The 16,357-nt window shown below is 47.6% G+C and overlaps 1 protein-coding gene across 1 annotated transcript in view; it reads left to right on the forward strand.

Moving 5' to 3' along the window:
* The first annotated feature begins 75 nt into the window (after positions 1-75).
* Positions 76-16,357, forward strand: part of ipo7 (importin 7) — a 28,707-nt gene continuing 12,425 nt past the window's right edge. The window contains exons 1-15 of the mRNA XM_077518409.1: positions 76-578; positions 3,373-3,454; positions 4,408-4,561; positions 6,437-6,595; positions 6,664-6,820; positions 13,053-13,142; positions 13,239-13,333; positions 13,407-13,491; positions 13,588-13,722; positions 13,983-14,082; positions 14,183-14,259; positions 14,423-14,539; positions 15,197-15,286; positions 15,439-15,604; positions 15,716-15,876. Of these exons, the coding sequence (XP_077374535.1) occupies positions 495-578; positions 3,373-3,454; positions 4,408-4,561; positions 6,437-6,595; positions 6,664-6,820; positions 13,053-13,142; positions 13,239-13,333; positions 13,407-13,491; positions 13,588-13,722; positions 13,983-14,082; positions 14,183-14,259; positions 14,423-14,539; positions 15,197-15,286; positions 15,439-15,604; positions 15,716-15,876 (1,752 nt within the window). The 5' untranslated portion in view covers positions 76-494. The remainder of the gene's footprint in view (positions 579-3,372; positions 3,455-4,407; positions 4,562-6,436; positions 6,596-6,663; positions 6,821-13,052; positions 13,143-13,238; positions 13,334-13,406; positions 13,492-13,587; positions 13,723-13,982; positions 14,083-14,182; positions 14,260-14,422; positions 14,540-15,196; positions 15,287-15,438; positions 15,605-15,715; positions 15,877-16,357) is intronic.

Below are 16,357 nucleotides of genomic sequence, written 5' to 3' on the forward strand. Positions count from 1 at the left end.
AAATTTGTCATTTGTCATCCCCTTTTCTGCTATCGCAAATTTTACAACACACCGTAACCAACAACCATCCGGTAGAAAAACACTTTAAATTTTATTTATTTATTCATTTATTTTAGCATTGTGGATGACTAATATACACAGATACAAAATGGTTTCCGCTTGCCAAAACCTAACCATAGTCTCATTCAAAGGTCGGTGGGTTTTAATTGTGAGGGAAACATGTAAAACTTCGGTAATTTGACACATTTGTTCAAATTACAAAAAAACAAAAAAAAACAAAAACTACAAGCCCCATAGGTGTGCGCGCGCAAGCGGAAATTTGTTGCACACATTTGGCGCTGATCTATCCGGGTCCTTCATTCGCTTCTTCCTTTCGCGCCGGGTAACCGGAGAGCTGTGCGTCCATGTGCGCAGTCCCTGGGAGCTGATAAGACATCTAAAACAGCCTCAATCTGAGCCAAGCAAGCAAGATTATTTTTCTCCCCCCGCCAGCGATGGATCCCGAGGTTTTGGTCGAGGCCCTGCGGGGTACCATGGACCCCAATCTGCGAGAGGCGGCGGAGAGACAACTCAGCGAGGTAAAGGTTTCCAACTTGGGCATTTTCATGGCTGACGATGGCGCGGTCTCGAATCGGGCCTCTGCTCACATCAAGATGGTGCGAACGCGCAGGCTTGACTCTTGTTTGTTTCCGTGACTGTCTCACTGTTTCATTTCACTCTTCGGTGACACCATCCAAGTAAATGGCAAGTAGCCTTAAATCCCAATCGTGCTGTTTTGCGTTCTTCGTTCATCGCCAGCTCAATGAGCCAGCTGTGTGGCTAATAATACTAAGCTAGCTACCTCGTCGTTTATACACCCTAAAAGAGGCACGTTAGCGTAACGCACTCACCTTTAGTTAAACGTAACCCATGTAAAAAAAAAAGTAAACATTCTGGGGGGAGCAATCGCCATTTAGCGGACTGGAGACAAACGAGCGCTATTTCGGCTAACGATGAGCTAAGTTAGCAGGGGGGTATTTAGCTGCTGCTGCTCACGTGTCACTGACAAGCCTAGAAGCAATGAAATGTCGATTCAACGTCGAAATAGTATTTCCCCCCGAATATAGCCAATACTTTCGGTACTCACTATCTACGATGACATGTTAAAATAACGATTTCATGTTCATTTGTTTGACTATGTTATGTATAGTATGTACAGTAGTTAACGCCAAGTTTGCGACGATGTCTTGGTTCGGGCAGTGGCAGTTATTGCTCCTCCGTCGTTTTAAATCACACGTTTGCTTCTCAAACGGTCAGGTTTATAAAATTATATGTGATGCCTGTGTTACTATTTGTGTATTCGAGTTGCGTAACTAAATTATATTGTACACTTTGCTGCTCTAGTGTTGTCACGGTGCAAACATGGTAGTGGCTATTTTACCGTGACCGGCATCTCTCCTGCTAGTGTTATTTTACCGGGAACGGCTCTGATTGGTCAATCGTCGGAGTTCTATATTCTTGGCCTGCTAGAAATCGGCCATTTTACTGTGATTACAGTAGGTTGGCCGTGAATAGAATATTTTAGTGATGTGTAGGCTGTTGGGAATCTGTCATTTTGCCGTGACTCATGCACTGTTTATGGCTCCTGCCCAAAAATCACCTCTATTTCTTTTTATGAAGTTTTCATTTTGTATTGCCACCAATCAACATTACCAACCATAACCCTCAGAAGCAGGGTTATCGGGCAGTAGGACACTTTGTGGCTTTTCAAATGCAGCAGTCACATCTTCTATTTCTTTAAATGTGGAAAATTCATCAACGCAGAGCAAATCCAACTCCATCACAGTAGCAATAACAGTCAAATATGGCAAATACGGCATTGTTAGCATGCATGCATGGCAAATAACAGTTCAAGTTTTTGAATGAGTTGAGTAAACACGTGAAACACAGCGTCTTGTTACAACTCCAACTGTCTGCAAGAAATTGTAAACGTGGGTTGGAAATGAATGAAATGGTATATTTAAACTCGTCACCAAACACTACGCCATGGGCCGGTACACTCAGACTTAACATATCTGTATAAAGTACTTAATTCTGCCTTCAATACATATGATTGTGATCAAAAACCCAAAGCAGTGGAACTGTTGTTGGTACAACAGGGAACTAACATATTTTCATTTTAAATAAAATAACTCTCAGCTGCTGAGATGTGTAACCTTTTTTTTTTTTTTCAACAGTAACTGCCTCAGAATAGTACAAAGTACAAACGTGTATTGACTCATTTGTGTGAACTCTAATTGTAGTTAAATGTACTGCAGTAGTGAGCAGATTAATAGTCCTGCCAGACATATTCAAACTAGCAGAAAAACATATAATTGGGGCGGCATCATTTGTGTTGTTGGAAGGATCATAATTACAGAAACATGCTAATTTCTGTAAACCAGTTTATATCGTTGTCGTTTTTTTTGCATGAAGCTGGCAGATTTTCATTGTAAATCTCAAATGGGAATGACAAATACTGCATATGTAGTCACATTGATGAGGTCTCATAAAGATATAAGTGGTAAAAAGATGTGGTATCGTACAATTTTTGTAGGTTTGGTTTGGTATCAGTACTTTTTTAGTACCCATACATCATGCAACCCTATTGCTGTTCTGCTGGTGATGTGAGGATAATACAAGCAACCTTATTTGAATTGTTGAATGTCTTATTGTAGCTTAGTTTTTTGTCATCATATCATAATAACTGAACAGCTATTTATTTTACATGGTTGTTGTGAGTCAGTGTAGCTGACTGTGATTGTGTCCACAATGCATTTGGCAGCAGGTCCCAATTTGTTATTGTGCTGATAGAAATTCTATACTTGTCATCAAGTTGTGCAGTTAGCGAAAAGCACGTCATCTGGGGGAGGATGGAGTCCTGCTCAAGTGCACCGTTTCTAAATACAGACCTGTGCTTAGTCATGGGCGTTTTTTTTTTTTTTTTTTAATATAAATGGAAGATGGCCATGCACTGACGGAACGAACAAGGGCAATATGTTGGAATGTAGAGAACATGGGTTTTATCGCGTCAGAGCGTAATTGTAGCAGAAGGGACACATTTAGATTATGGCATGGATCTTCTGGGATAAAATCCACAAACCAATCTGAGCTACATGGTGCCACCTACACATGGCAAAATTATCAGTGACTGAATGGTTGCTTGTCGATGTGCCCTGCGATTGGCTGGCAACCAGTCCGGGATGTACCCCTCTTTTTGTGTCAGTTGGTATAGGGTCCAGCACACCTGCGAACCTATTGAGGCTAAGCCTTACAAAAGATGGGTGGATAGATATTAGTGATAACATTGCTTCTTTATTGTATGATGATGAGATATTCTTTTCTGATTTACAGGGTCACACACAAGTGAACTTTTTATCCACTCTGCTACGCATCACCATGACTGATCAGCTGGATTTGCCAGTCAGGCAAGCAGGTGAGTCTCTAGTTATAGTATTTATCTTCTCTGTCAACTGTGTTTATTGCAACAATACAGATTAAAACTAAACAAAAAAAATGTTGAGGAATTTATCACTACTACTTGTTCAAATTAATGTGGAAAGGTTTTAAAAGCTTTTCAATTGCAGTTTATTTCAGTACAAACCAATAGATTGTGCAGTAAAACCTCTAAAATCAAAACAAAATCTGAGAGCAAGTTGAGGCCAGATTTGTGTTTCAAACTGTTTTTCCCCATTAGAAATGTATGTTGAAATTTCCTGTTCTAGATTGAAACTGTCCTCCATGGAATTAAATATTGATGATGGTGATTATTGAAGAATTTAGTCTATTTGTGTAGCATGTACAACTCGTCTGTGCAGCATTGTTCTGCTCAATACAGCCATGGCACATGAACAGGAGTTAAAATGAGCTTGTATCTAATAGGACTTTCTTAATAATCAGTATAATAATAGACTTAATAAAAGTACTGTACAGATCACCAGGGGGAAAAAACATACAGATTTTTTTATTTGTTGAAGGTAAGCAGATCGGCAGAAACAAGATCACTGCAATTGCTTTAATTATATATATATAAAAAAAAAGTACAGTAGTGTGACTTGTTGGTCAGCATTAGTAGACTTTGTTTTGATTGTCTTGCCAACGATGTTGACATTTGTCAGCATTCTGTCAGCCTCCCATGCAACTCCTCCATTCCCCCGTTACCTCCCACTTTGCCACAGAGAAATATAAATGCTACCGGTGTGTGTCTGTATATACCCTGATAGCGCCTGTCTGTCACATTTCAAAATAAATTACAGATAAAAGATCTTTCATTCTAAGGGACGGTAATTAAAGAATTACTTGCGCTTCTATATTTCATTGCTTTGCATTCACGTTTAAGCATTTCAGCTGTCCTGCCTCCTAACATGTTCATTATCCCTTTCAATATAGGTGTTATTTACCTTAAGAACATGGTAACTCAGCACTGGTGTGGTGGAGATGGTTCATCCACAGAGGCGCCTGTCAACAAGATCCCTGATGAGGATCGACAATTCATTCGTGACACCATAGTGGAGGCGATCATCCACTCACCTGAGCTCATCAGGTGACTACACATGTCTGCTATTTAAGTATAATATACTGTAAATCACTTCACCCTCATATCTTGGACTATTTGACTGTTAGCCATCCTGACAGCAAATATTATCTTTGGTTTTCCATTCCAATAATTTGCAGGCCTACACAACAAATTTTGATATCTAGGACAGTGGAACCTTGGCGTTTGAACGTCTCAGAACTCAAATACAAAGTACAAATTGGACTTAGACCAAAAAATCGGAGTAAAAAATGTATCGGAATTTGACCTCATTCTCGGAGCTCAAACACCCAAACAAGAGCAGAACGTACCCTGAATGGGTAGCCGAGCCATGTCGACAAAGCACTGCTCATTTCCAGTCAGAGCGTGAATACTCCCAGAGATGCTCGTGAATGCGAGTGCATTTTGATTTTTCCACGACAATTTTCTTTGACATGGGCCCAAAGAAAGACAGCAGTGCTAGTGGCAGCAAAGAAAAACGTAGGGTGCTACGAACCACAGTGGATTTGGGAAGGAGATTATCACGCCGTTTTAACTACCGTGTCTACTTCTGTAAATACCGGCACAAGGAATCCCCTTAGATGTTCAACAACGTGCCTCACGTTAAACAGCGCGCAAGGACCTCTTAGTAGTCTAACAATATGCCCAGTGTGAAATACACCAACTCAGCACTGAACTAAAGCATGCGTTAACAGCATTTTTCATCCACTGATGCCATCACACCACAAAAAAAAGGTTAGGTACCTTTTATTGTTTAAATACTGTATAGGGTGTACATGTTTTTTTTTTTACATAAATAGAAATAAAAATAGGAATTTTCTGTTTTGGAGCTTGGGAACGGATTAATTGCGTTTATTATTTCCTATGCGAAGGTGTGTTTCGGAGGTTGAATAATTTGGACTTTGAACACTTCACAGGAACGAATTATGTTCAAACTTCGATATACCACTATATCCTCCTTACTACCAGCAATTAAAATTTGTCCTCTGTAGTGGACATTTTTAAACCTGAATATCTCCCACCTAGTGCATACGATTGAATTAACTCCTTTTGTGCTCCAATGATACTAAATGTGTAGGGGTGGGGCTTTGCTACCTTTGTTTGAATCATAAACGAAAACGGCTTCCCTCAGTGTAAGCACTTTTTCGGGAAAAGGAAAAGTAAGTGTATACTACTTTTTATTGAACAAATTTAGGCTTTAAATGTTGTTAGCATGTGTTCTATAAGACTCTTAAGAACACATTAAAGTATTAATGAAAATATCCAAAGTTCGGGATTGTTTTACAGTGAATGAGGAAGATAAAATGCAATATGTATCACAAAAGCGCATCTGTGGCTCACAACACAAGGTAACGTATCAATGTTAGCTAATTTAATGTAGCCTTCCACTGCGAGTTGAAATGCCCTTGTGGATTCTGGCTGGTAGACTTTCAATTGCTTTATTGAACAAATGGTATGAAAATAAACATGTAATAAGCACATTCATACACAAGCTGCCGAAAGCCGTACCTCACACAATCACGCAACACACAGCCAGCCAACTTTATACTCCCTGACACCCAACGTCACTTACTAGGCCAGACCTGGCCTTTTCAAATCCCCCAACCCCCCATGTTAAAGTTATTTACCGGTAGTTTAATAATGCAGAATAATCCATTATGAAAATATTTGCTAGTTGTATCCCTTGTATAGTGTATATTGCTATGTTTAGTAAGCCTTTTAGTCAGACTACTGCGTCTCTATGCAGTGGGAATGCATGAGCTTGCCCCAACTTAATAAGTGGGAACTCCTACTTAGTAATGTTTCCTACTTGAAGGCCTGAAGTTTCAAATGTCCAATTCTCTGGAACATGGAATCAAACCTATCTATTTTTACTTTTGACAGAGTCCAGTTGACAACATGCATCCACCACATGATCAAGCACGACTACCCCACTAAGTGGACGACCATCGTGGACAAAATCGGCTTCTACCTGCAGTCCGACAACAGTGCAGGATGGCTCGGCATCCTGCTTTGCCTTTACCAGCTGGTGAAAAACTATGAGTGAGTCAGTGTACCATCAGACAGGAAGCCACTGTCATGCTGGAGGCTAACTTGTCCATTTCAACCAGGTACAAGAAGCCTGAGGAGCGTCAACCTTTGGTGGCAGCCATGCACATATTCATGCCCATGTTGAAAGACCGTTTCATCCAGCTTCTGCCAGATCACTCTACAGACTCTGTGCTCATTCAGAAACAGATCTTCAAAATTCTCTATGCCCTTTTCCAGGTAACTTCCTGGTTTCCAAGGGTACTTGAAGGGAAGCTGGAATTTAGATTGTCGTAACTACGAAACCAAGAGTTTTTAAAGACATAAAAAGTTTTAAAGTACCACTTGTCACACCCACCTAAGTGGAGCGAAATATGTTCTATTTCGTCCCTCCCGACCGCCAGAAGGCGGTGCTTTAAGCACTGAATGTTCCTTTCGCGCATGCGCAGTTCGAGTAATGCATACCAAATTAGTCACCTGTGACCCTAGAAGGGTATAAGTTCCGGTGTCACCCAAGGTTCGTTTCCTCTTTTCTTCTCGCGTGGCGTATGCATACGACACATTTTCGAAGAGTGTAAGAATTGGGATTTGTATTTATCCTCTTGACCGCGCCGCTTGGAGCCTTGTGACCGGATCGGTCGGAGCTGCGTAGTTCGCCCTCCAAAGGCTGCGGCGACGGTGTTTTTCTTTCCTTCGTTTGTGACCCGACGTGGTCGCGTATTCTAACCTCCCGTGGGGTAAGGTTGTTGACTACTTGTTGTCTACTTTGCCGTCTAATTTCCACGTTTACTGCGGTGTTTTGAGTTTTTTGTGTGGCTAGCCTCGCGTTAGCGCCCTGGCTACCACGGCTCGTGGTTTACCCTATTTTTTCCTCCGCTGGCTTTGGCAGCGTTAGCGCTTCTCTCGGTTTATTAGCGCCGCTTTCTCAGACGGTGTTGCCGTTTGGTTGTTGCTTTTCTTTTTGTGCCTTTGCTGGTGAGGGCAGCGTCAGCGTCCCCGCTCCCAGCTTACGGCGTCGCGCTTCTCGCTCGATTGTTTGTCTTACTTACTTTTGTGTGTGTCCCGCATGCGGTGCGCACCTGGCTTAAGCTGTGCAGGTGGCGTTCGCGCCCCTTCTCTCAGTTTGTCGCCGCTTTCGCGACTGCTGTCTGCCCCTCCCGCGCGTCGGATGCTCCGTGTGCGTCTGCTGTGCAGGTGGCGTTCGCGCACCTTCCCTCAGCTTATCGCTACTATTAACAACTGACTGTCTGTCTGCCCCGGCCCTCCGTTGGCTGCTCGGTGTGCGTCTGCTGCGCAGGTGGCGTTCGCGCGCCTTCCCTCAGCTTATCGCTACTATTAACAACTGACTGTCTGCCCCCGCCCTTCGTCGGCTGCTCGGTGTGCGTCTGCTCTGCAGGTGGCGTTCGCGCCCCCTTCCCTCGGCTTATCGCTGCTTTACCGGCTTACTGTTTGCCCCGACCCACGCGTCGGCTGCTCGGTGTGGGTCTGCTGGGCAGGTGGCGCTCGCGCCCCCTTCCCTCAGCTTCCCGCTCATCGCTGTTTGGGCCTCTTTGTGTTCACAATGGAGGTCTCCCGTTGCTGCGTGGACTGTGGTATCCTCTTTGAGGCCTCCGATGTCCTGGACGATCGCTGCCCGAGGTGTCTTGTTTCTGACCGTGCCGGGGATGGCCGGGCCTGCAGTCCTGGTGTCAGTGACCCCAGTCCACTGGGTCATCTGTCGTCCTCCCAACTGAGGCGCCGGAAACGTCTCGGTGTCCTCTGCTGTACATGCCCCCCCCAGGAAAAGGGCGGCGCAGCGACGACTCGCTTCATAGGTTGGGCACCTTCAGGCTGAGCTGGCAGAGGTGAGATCTCTTCTGCAGGACCGTCACCCTCCCACACTTACGGGGGGGCCGGGTCCACCTGCCCTGCCCATGCCGCGACCATCCACCCCGCCCATGCCAGTGCTTCCTCCTGAGGAGGACGCCATTTCCTTGGCAGCTTCGGCTTCCTTTTTTCATGACGACGACCGTGACCCGGGGTCTGTGGTTTTGGGACCAAACTCTCCAGCGTCCGCTCAGAGTTCGTCCAGTGAGGCGGGGGATGGTTCTATACGGGCTGTCCTGCGCAATGCCTTGGACCTCCTGCATTTGGAGGTGCCTCCACAGGCTCAATCGGCGTCTGAGAGCGCTTTCTTCCGGCGCAGGCGCCCTTCCTCGGCCTTTTCTGTCCCCGCAACCAGACGACTATCTGCGGGAACTACATGCTTGCTGGAGGGATCCTGGGGCTCTCTCCCGTCCTTCGGCTGATGGCCGTGATTTAGCATCTATGCACGGTACTGCTCGTGTTGGCTTGGACCGGATGCCTGCTGTGGAGCCAGCTGTCGCATCCCTCATTGTGTCCCCGGAGGAGACCCTTCGGCCATCTGTGCGATGTCCTCGACCCCAATGTCGTGTGACTGACGACCTTCTCACACGGGCCTATGGCGCTGGTGCACGTGCTGGCCGCATTGGGAGCTCTTTGGCTCACCTCATGCTTGCTCTCTCTACATCCCTGCAAGCGGACAGCGTGGAGGCTGCTGTGTCCTTCAGTGATGCAGCCCTCCAGGCTTTTGCCCTCATGACTAGGGAACACGGCCGACTCATGTCCTTCCTAGTGCAGGCGCGCCGCCAGGTGTGGCTAGAGCAGTCCCCCTTGTCGGAGGCCTCTAGGAGGGCCCTCCGTGGTGTTCCTGTGGAGCCGGGGGAGCTTTTTGGTTCTGCCGCTGTGGGTGCACTGGAAAGGACGGTTAAGGCTCATGAGACCAGGAAGCAGCTTTCCAGCCTCAATAGGGCCCTGCCTCCCCAACAGGGTAGGCCTGGGGCACGCTCTGCTTTTCATCGCTTTCCTCAGCCCCGGCCTGCCGAGGCTTATGGCACCCGGCGACCCCCGCAGAGGCCCGCCGGGGACTTTCGCTCCTCCGCCCGCTTGCCTTCAGGGCAACCATGGGCTGCAGGCCCCACCCACCGTCCCTCTCGGGGCCGGAGGGCCAGGGACTGAGGCCTTGGGGCCGGCCGTCGGACATTTTTTCCCATCAGCAACTCAGTTACTGGGCTGCTCGTGCCTCGGACCCATGGGTGGTCTCCATCTTGACCCACGGGTACGAGCTGCAGTTCCGACGCCGGCCTCCTGCTTCCTGTCGGGTCAGGGTGACTCTCATCGCCGACCCGGCAAAGGCCTCATCTCTGGACCAGGAGCTGTCCGCCCTCCTGGCCAAGGACGAGATCGAAGCTGTGGACCCCCTGGCACAGCCCGGGGGCTTCTACTCGACGTACTTCCTTGTCCCAAAGAATACCGGTGGATACCGACCGATACTGAACCTGAGGGGGCTCAACAGACATCTCAAGGTATTGCCATTCCACATGCTAACCCCGAACGACATCTTGCAGTCGCTCGCCCAGGGGGAGTGGTTCACGTCTATAGACCTGAAGGACGCCTACTTCCACGTCCCCATCGCACCTCGACACCGTCGATTTCTCCGTTTTGCCTACAAAGGCCGTCACTGGCAGTTCCGTGTGCTCCCTTTCGGGCTCTCCCTCGCTCCGCGGGTCTTCACTCGGTTTGTGAAGGCTGCTCTGGCGCCCCTGCAGTCTGTGGGCATGAAGGTGCTGCCGTACCTCGACGACTGGCTCCTCTGCGCGCCGTCGCGGGCTCAGGTGATCCGGGACTCCTCCGATCTCCTGTGTCATGTGGCCCGGTTGGGTATTAGGGTCAACTTGCCCAAGTCCTCTCTGGTCACCTCTCAGCGGACGGACTTCATTGGTGTGACGTTGGACACCACGGTTATGAGAGCCCACCCATCTCCTCACTGAGTCGACGATGTTCTTCGCCTCCTCGCGCTCTTTCAAGGGGGCAGGCTGTTGCCTTACGTCGCCTACTTGCGGCTTTTGGGCAAGCTGACGTCCATGACGGCTGTGGTCCCGTTGGGTCTGCTGACACTGCGCTCACTACAGAGGTGGCTGAACGGCTTCCACTTGGACGCCAAGTGGCACCGCCACCGGAGGCTCAGGGTGTCCCGTCGGTGCCTCCTCGCCCTGGCACCTTGGAGGGAGAGGGCTTTTCTATTGAGCGGCGTCCCGCTGGGTGTGGCCCCGGCCCGCCGCGAAACAGTCACCACGGGTGCCAGCCTCTCGGGCTGGGGTGCTGTCTGGCAGCACAGGACGGCTCAGGGAAGTTGGTCTGTGCGCGACGGGGTCGATCACATCAATGTGCTGGAGCTTCGGGCGGTGCACTTGGCACTCATGCACTTCTTGCCATACCTGAGCGGACGGCATGTTCTCATACGGTCGGACAACACCACGACCGTGTTTCACATTAACCATCAGGACGGTGTCGGGTCCGCCCGTCTGTTGGTGACCTCCCAGCACCTTCTCAGGTGGGCTGCTCCCCGTCTGGCCAGTCTACGGGCCACCTATCTGCCGGGGGTTCGGAACCAGCTCGCGGACTCTCTCTCCCGTCGGGGTCCTCCTCCGGGAGAGTGGCGCCTCCACCCAGAGGTGGTGCGCATGATTTGGAGCAGCTTCGGCACGGCGGAGGTCGATCTCTTTGCCTCCGAGGACTCGACCCACTGCCCACTTTGGTTTTCCTGAGCGAGGCCACCAGCCCTCTGGGTCTGGATGCACTGGCGCAGCCTTGGCCGGAGTGCCTTCTCTACGCCTTTCCACCGCTCCCTCTGATGTGGCTGACGCTTCAGAGAGTTCTTCAGGAGGGGCACACGCTGTTGATGGTGGCCCCCTTCTGGCCGGCCCGGACGTGGTTCCCCCTGCTCCGTCAACTGTGCTCCGGCGAGCCGTGGCGTCTCCCCGACAGGGGACCTGTTGTCTCAACAGGGAGGTCGGGTTTGGCATCCCGACCCTCGGCGCCTTCGCTTGTGTATTGGCCATTGAGGGGCCCCAACCGCTGCTGACCGGCTGTACAGAGTCTGTCACGCGGACCATTCTTAATGCGAGGGCACCGTCCACTCGGCTACAGTATGCCAACAGGTGGAAGTTGTTTGTGGCGTGGTGCGGAGAACGCGGGGTGGACCCTGTTTCGTGTTCCATCCCCACCATCCTGGATTTCTTGCAGTCCCTCCTGGATAAGGGCAGGTCTCAGTCGACTCTGAAGGTGTATGTGGCAGCTATTTCTGCCCGGCATGTTGGTGCTGATGGCGGCTCCGTGGGGCGCCATGAGCTGGTGTCCTTGTTCCTCAGAGGGGCTCTGCGTCTTCGTCCCCGCCCGGCTCCTCGGGTTCCGGCGTGTGATCTGCAGTTGGTGCTGGACGGCCTGTGCAGGCCTCCCTTCGAGCCCCTGGCGGGGGCGGACCTTCTGTGGGTGTCGCGCAAGACTGCACTCTTGCTCGCCATTGCCTCCGCCAAGCGCGTCAGCGACCTACACGCTTTATCGGTTAGCCCTGAATGCCTGCGATGGCACCTTGATGGCGCCGGCGTCACTCTGTGGCCGAACACTGCCTTCATTCCCAAGGTGTTGTCTGGCTCTCGTTCTAACCAGCCTCTACGGCTTAAACGTTATGTACCCACTCCTGCTGATGGCGGGGACAGGCCGGAGCTCTTGTGTCCGGTGAGAGCCTTGCAGTGTTACATTGACGCTACGGTGGGCATTCGTACGTCTGCCCAGCTTTTTGTTTGTTATGGTGGTCCTACCAAGGGCTCCGCTCTCTCCAAGCAGCGCTTGTCTCACTGGGTCGTGGATGCCATTCGCCATTCCTACCTGCTGTCGGGCCGCCCCCTGCCGTCAGGGGTGCGCTGTCACTCCACCAGGAGCGTTGCCACGTCTTGGGCCGCCCTGAGGGGTGTTTCCCTGGAGGATATATGTGCTGCTGCCTCATGGGCGACGCCTTGCACCTTCTCCAGGTTTTATAGCGTGGATGTCGCCTCTCCCCATCCGCTTGGTGTGATCTTGGGTCCTGCTGGGGCTTCTCAGTGATGTTTGTGTCTGAGATCCCTCGCGACTACGCCGGTATTAGTCATTCAGTGCTTAAAGCACCGCCTTCTGGTGGTCGGGAGGGACGAAATAGAACGAAAGTTACAACTGTAACTACGGTTCTATGAGTCCCGGACGACCGCCAGGGCGTCCTGTCGCTCGGAATCCTCGTGTTCACGCGAGAAGATTCCGTAGGAAACGAACCTTGGGTGACACCGGAACTTATACCCTTCTAGGGTCACCCAGGGGCCACAGGTGACTAATTTGGTATGCATTACTCGAACTGCGCATGCGCGAAAGGAACATTCAGTGCTTAAAGCACCGCCTTCTGGCGGTCGTCCGGGACTCATAGAACCGTAGTTACAGTTGTAACTTTCGTTCTAAATAATAGTGATGAAACGTGTGTAACGATGTCTATTTTATGCTATTTGATTATTATAATCTTAAAAGTGCAATATTAATGTGTTTATGATGAACCAATTTAGTTAAAATCTGCGTGAATTATTAGTCACTTTCTCTCCTCTTTGCACAGTATAACCTGCCCCTGGAACTCATCAACAGACAAAACTTGACAGAATGGATGGAGATTCTCAAGACTGTAGTGGATAGAGATGTACCCCCTGTGAGAGCTTGAGTCTGCATGTTGCTTTAAAATTGCAAATGAGCTCTTGCACTTGCATTTCTGCCTTATCCACTGGCTCGGCTGTTTTTGTTTCAGGAGACACTGCAGGTTGATGAAGAGGAGCGTCCCGAGCTGCCTTGGTGGAAGTGTAAGAAGTGGGCCCTTCACATCTTAGCTCGGCTATTTGAAAGGTACAGATCTCATTACAGTTTTAACATGTCATTGGTGTTACTGTCAAATGTTACAAGTTAATTTAATTTATAGATACGGAAGCCCAGGCAACACAACCAAAGAGTACACAGAGTTTGCTGAACTTTTCCTAAATGAATATGCAGTGGCAGCACAGCAGGTATGGACCTGGAGGTGTGACGTATGCTGCAAATCCCTGGCCAAACGTCGGACGGCAAATGATTTTAAACACATTTGTTCATTCGTCTGCTTTAAGGTGCTGCTAAAAGTCTTGTATCAGTACAAGGAAAAGCAATATGTGGCTCCCAGAGTACTCCAGCAGACGCTCAACTATGTCAACCAGGCCGTAGTTCATGCGCTCACATGGAAAAACCTCAAACCACACATTCAGGTAAGCAATGTAAAGCCATTTGAATTATTGGTTTGATAAATTTTTGTCAGGATCATGAAGCAAAAGACGAACAATTTTTGATTGTCATTGGAAGAAAGTACGGCTTTCGTACTTAAAATGTTTTGCTTATTTATGACTGAGCATGTTTGCCCATGCTTAACATTTTTAATGCTTTGTAAGAAATACAGAGACCTTAAATGATAGTGTGTTTTCTCTTTTCTTACACTGCCATGATTCTGACTTCTGTCTTTGTCCTTCAGGGCGTCGTTCAGGATGTGGTTTTTCCCCTCATGTGTTACACAGACGCTGATGAGGAGCGCTGGCAAGAGGACCCCTACGAGTACATTCGCATGAAGTTTGGTAAGCAAAGGAGACTACAGGCATTGTCTGTTGATCCTTGAAGCATTAATTGACTCACTGGCGAGTAATTTGTTCAATTCAATCACTTCTGTCCACTTAGATGTATTTGAGGACTTCATTTCTGCTACGACAGCAGCACAGACGCTCCTCTTCACTGCCTGCAATAAACGAAAGGAGGTCAGTTTATCTACATTTAAAAAAAAAAACAAAAAAAACTGCTTTTGAGTTGATGTCATTCATTGAGTGTTGTGTAGTCGGTAGAATTGTTGGGAGTGGCCAGATGAAACCCATTATTACCCTGTTTTGGCAGTAATACAAGTATTTGTCCTCTTCTGTTCAGGTGCTGCAAAAGACAATGGGCTTCTGCTACCAGATTCTCACTGATCCTATCACTGATCCCAGGAAAAAAGATGGTGCCCTCCATATGATAGGCTCTCTGGCTGAGATCCTGCTCAAGGTAAGTTGCATCACTCCCAACCCACTTTTGAAAGAGACTTGCTCTAACAAGATCTTTGGCTAACATTCTCACCCTGTCACAAATAATTTCCTCCTAGTTAAATTATGGTCATGAAACTACAAATGTGGATTTTTAGCCACACATCTGACCAATTCTGACGGCTAGGAGGATCTTATATTTTAATTTATAATCATTTTACTTCAAATCGCCTAGTGACCTTTTTCCTCCTATAAGCGGGTAAGCGGTGCGTAGATGTTCTTTCATGGTATAAACTTTAGATTGCGTACCAGATTCATATCTTAATAGTGATGAATCTGATCAATCCTAGAATCGCCATTGCTAGTGAGGTCGGTGCGTGGCTTAGGAAAAAAATGAGCACCAAAATTATGTGCACACCCGAACTATAAGATTTATTTTTTAACTCAATCCCTGTGATTAACCAACACTTTATATAGATGTAATTATGATTTAGGGTTTCAGTCAAATTTGAACTTGTTTTTTGCTTGACGTAATGGTGAAGCACTTACACATACACACACAAAAATCATTGACATTGCACATCCTTAACATAGAGGAAACATCTTGTGAAGCATTTTGCCTGGTGTAACATGATTTATTGACCCTCTTACACCCCTCCCCCCTTTTTTCTCTCCATAGAAAAAGGTCTATAAGGACCAGATGGAGTTCATGCTGCAGAGTCACGTCTTCCCCTTGTTCCGCAGTGAACTGGGCTACATGAGAGCCAGAGTAAGTCATTATCTGAACGTTTTGGTTTGTGCACTAATAGCTGTGAATAATTTGAAATAAAATCAATACTATGGGACTGAATTTTCTATTAGACATAATTTTTTGTGGTTCCCTTTTAATATGATGTATATTTCTATTAAAACTTATTGTAGGCCTGCTGGGTGATCCAGTATTTCTGTGAGGTGAGGTTCAAAAGTGACCAGAACCTGCAAAATGCTCTGGAGATGACCCGACTCTGTCTAATCAATGATAATGAGATGCCAGTGAAGGTGGAGGCTGCCATTGCCCTACAGGCTCTCATCAGCAACCAGGAGAAAGGTGATCAAAGATGCCGCTATCACGATCTCGTATAGTTTTGGAGTAATTTCCGTCCTCCTCATGTCTGTTGTGTGACTGTATCTCTCCCCACCCCACCCCCGCCCCCACCAGCCAAAGAATACATCACCCCCTTCATTCGGCCGGTAATGCAAGCATTGCTGCATATTGTCAGAGAGACAGAAAACGATGACCTCACCAACGTCATACAAAAGATGATCTGTGAATACAGCGAGGAGGTCACACCTATTGCAGTAGAGATGACTCAGCACCTGGTAAGCACCTGTGTTGTATTTTTTTTTTTTTTTTTTTTTTTAAAACAGCTCTAGGGCGTGATTGACTCAGGTAGAATTTTGAAAAAAAAAAAGGTAGCTGTCTGAATTGACTTATAAAAAGAAAACGATAAATCAATTTTCTAAAAATTAAGCAAAATCTGCCTCAAAGTTTCATAGTGATAATTTTTCCACGCAGACTTATGCTACGGCAGGCTGTTGCTCCACTCAGTGTAGAAATATGTTGGCGCCACAGCACAGCTATAATCTCCAATTAATAAAGTTATCCATGTCAGTAATTCACGAATAGCTTGCCACTGCTACTTCCATCGTATTGTTATGGTGGTCATGACTCAACAGTATGTGCACTGGCAAATACTTAGCCAGGCAGCCACTAATCTGAGATCAATACACTCACAATCGCTCAATGGGCCTCTCTTTTCAAAGCCACACACACACAGTCACAAATATTAGTGTGGAATGT

Source organism: Festucalex cinctus, chromosome 4 (assembly GCF_051991245.1).
Source record: "Festucalex cinctus isolate MCC-2025b chromosome 4, RoL_Fcin_1.0, whole genome shotgun sequence".
Classification (NCBI taxonomy): Eukaryota; Metazoa; Chordata; class Actinopteri; order Syngnathiformes; family Syngnathidae; genus Festucalex; species Festucalex cinctus.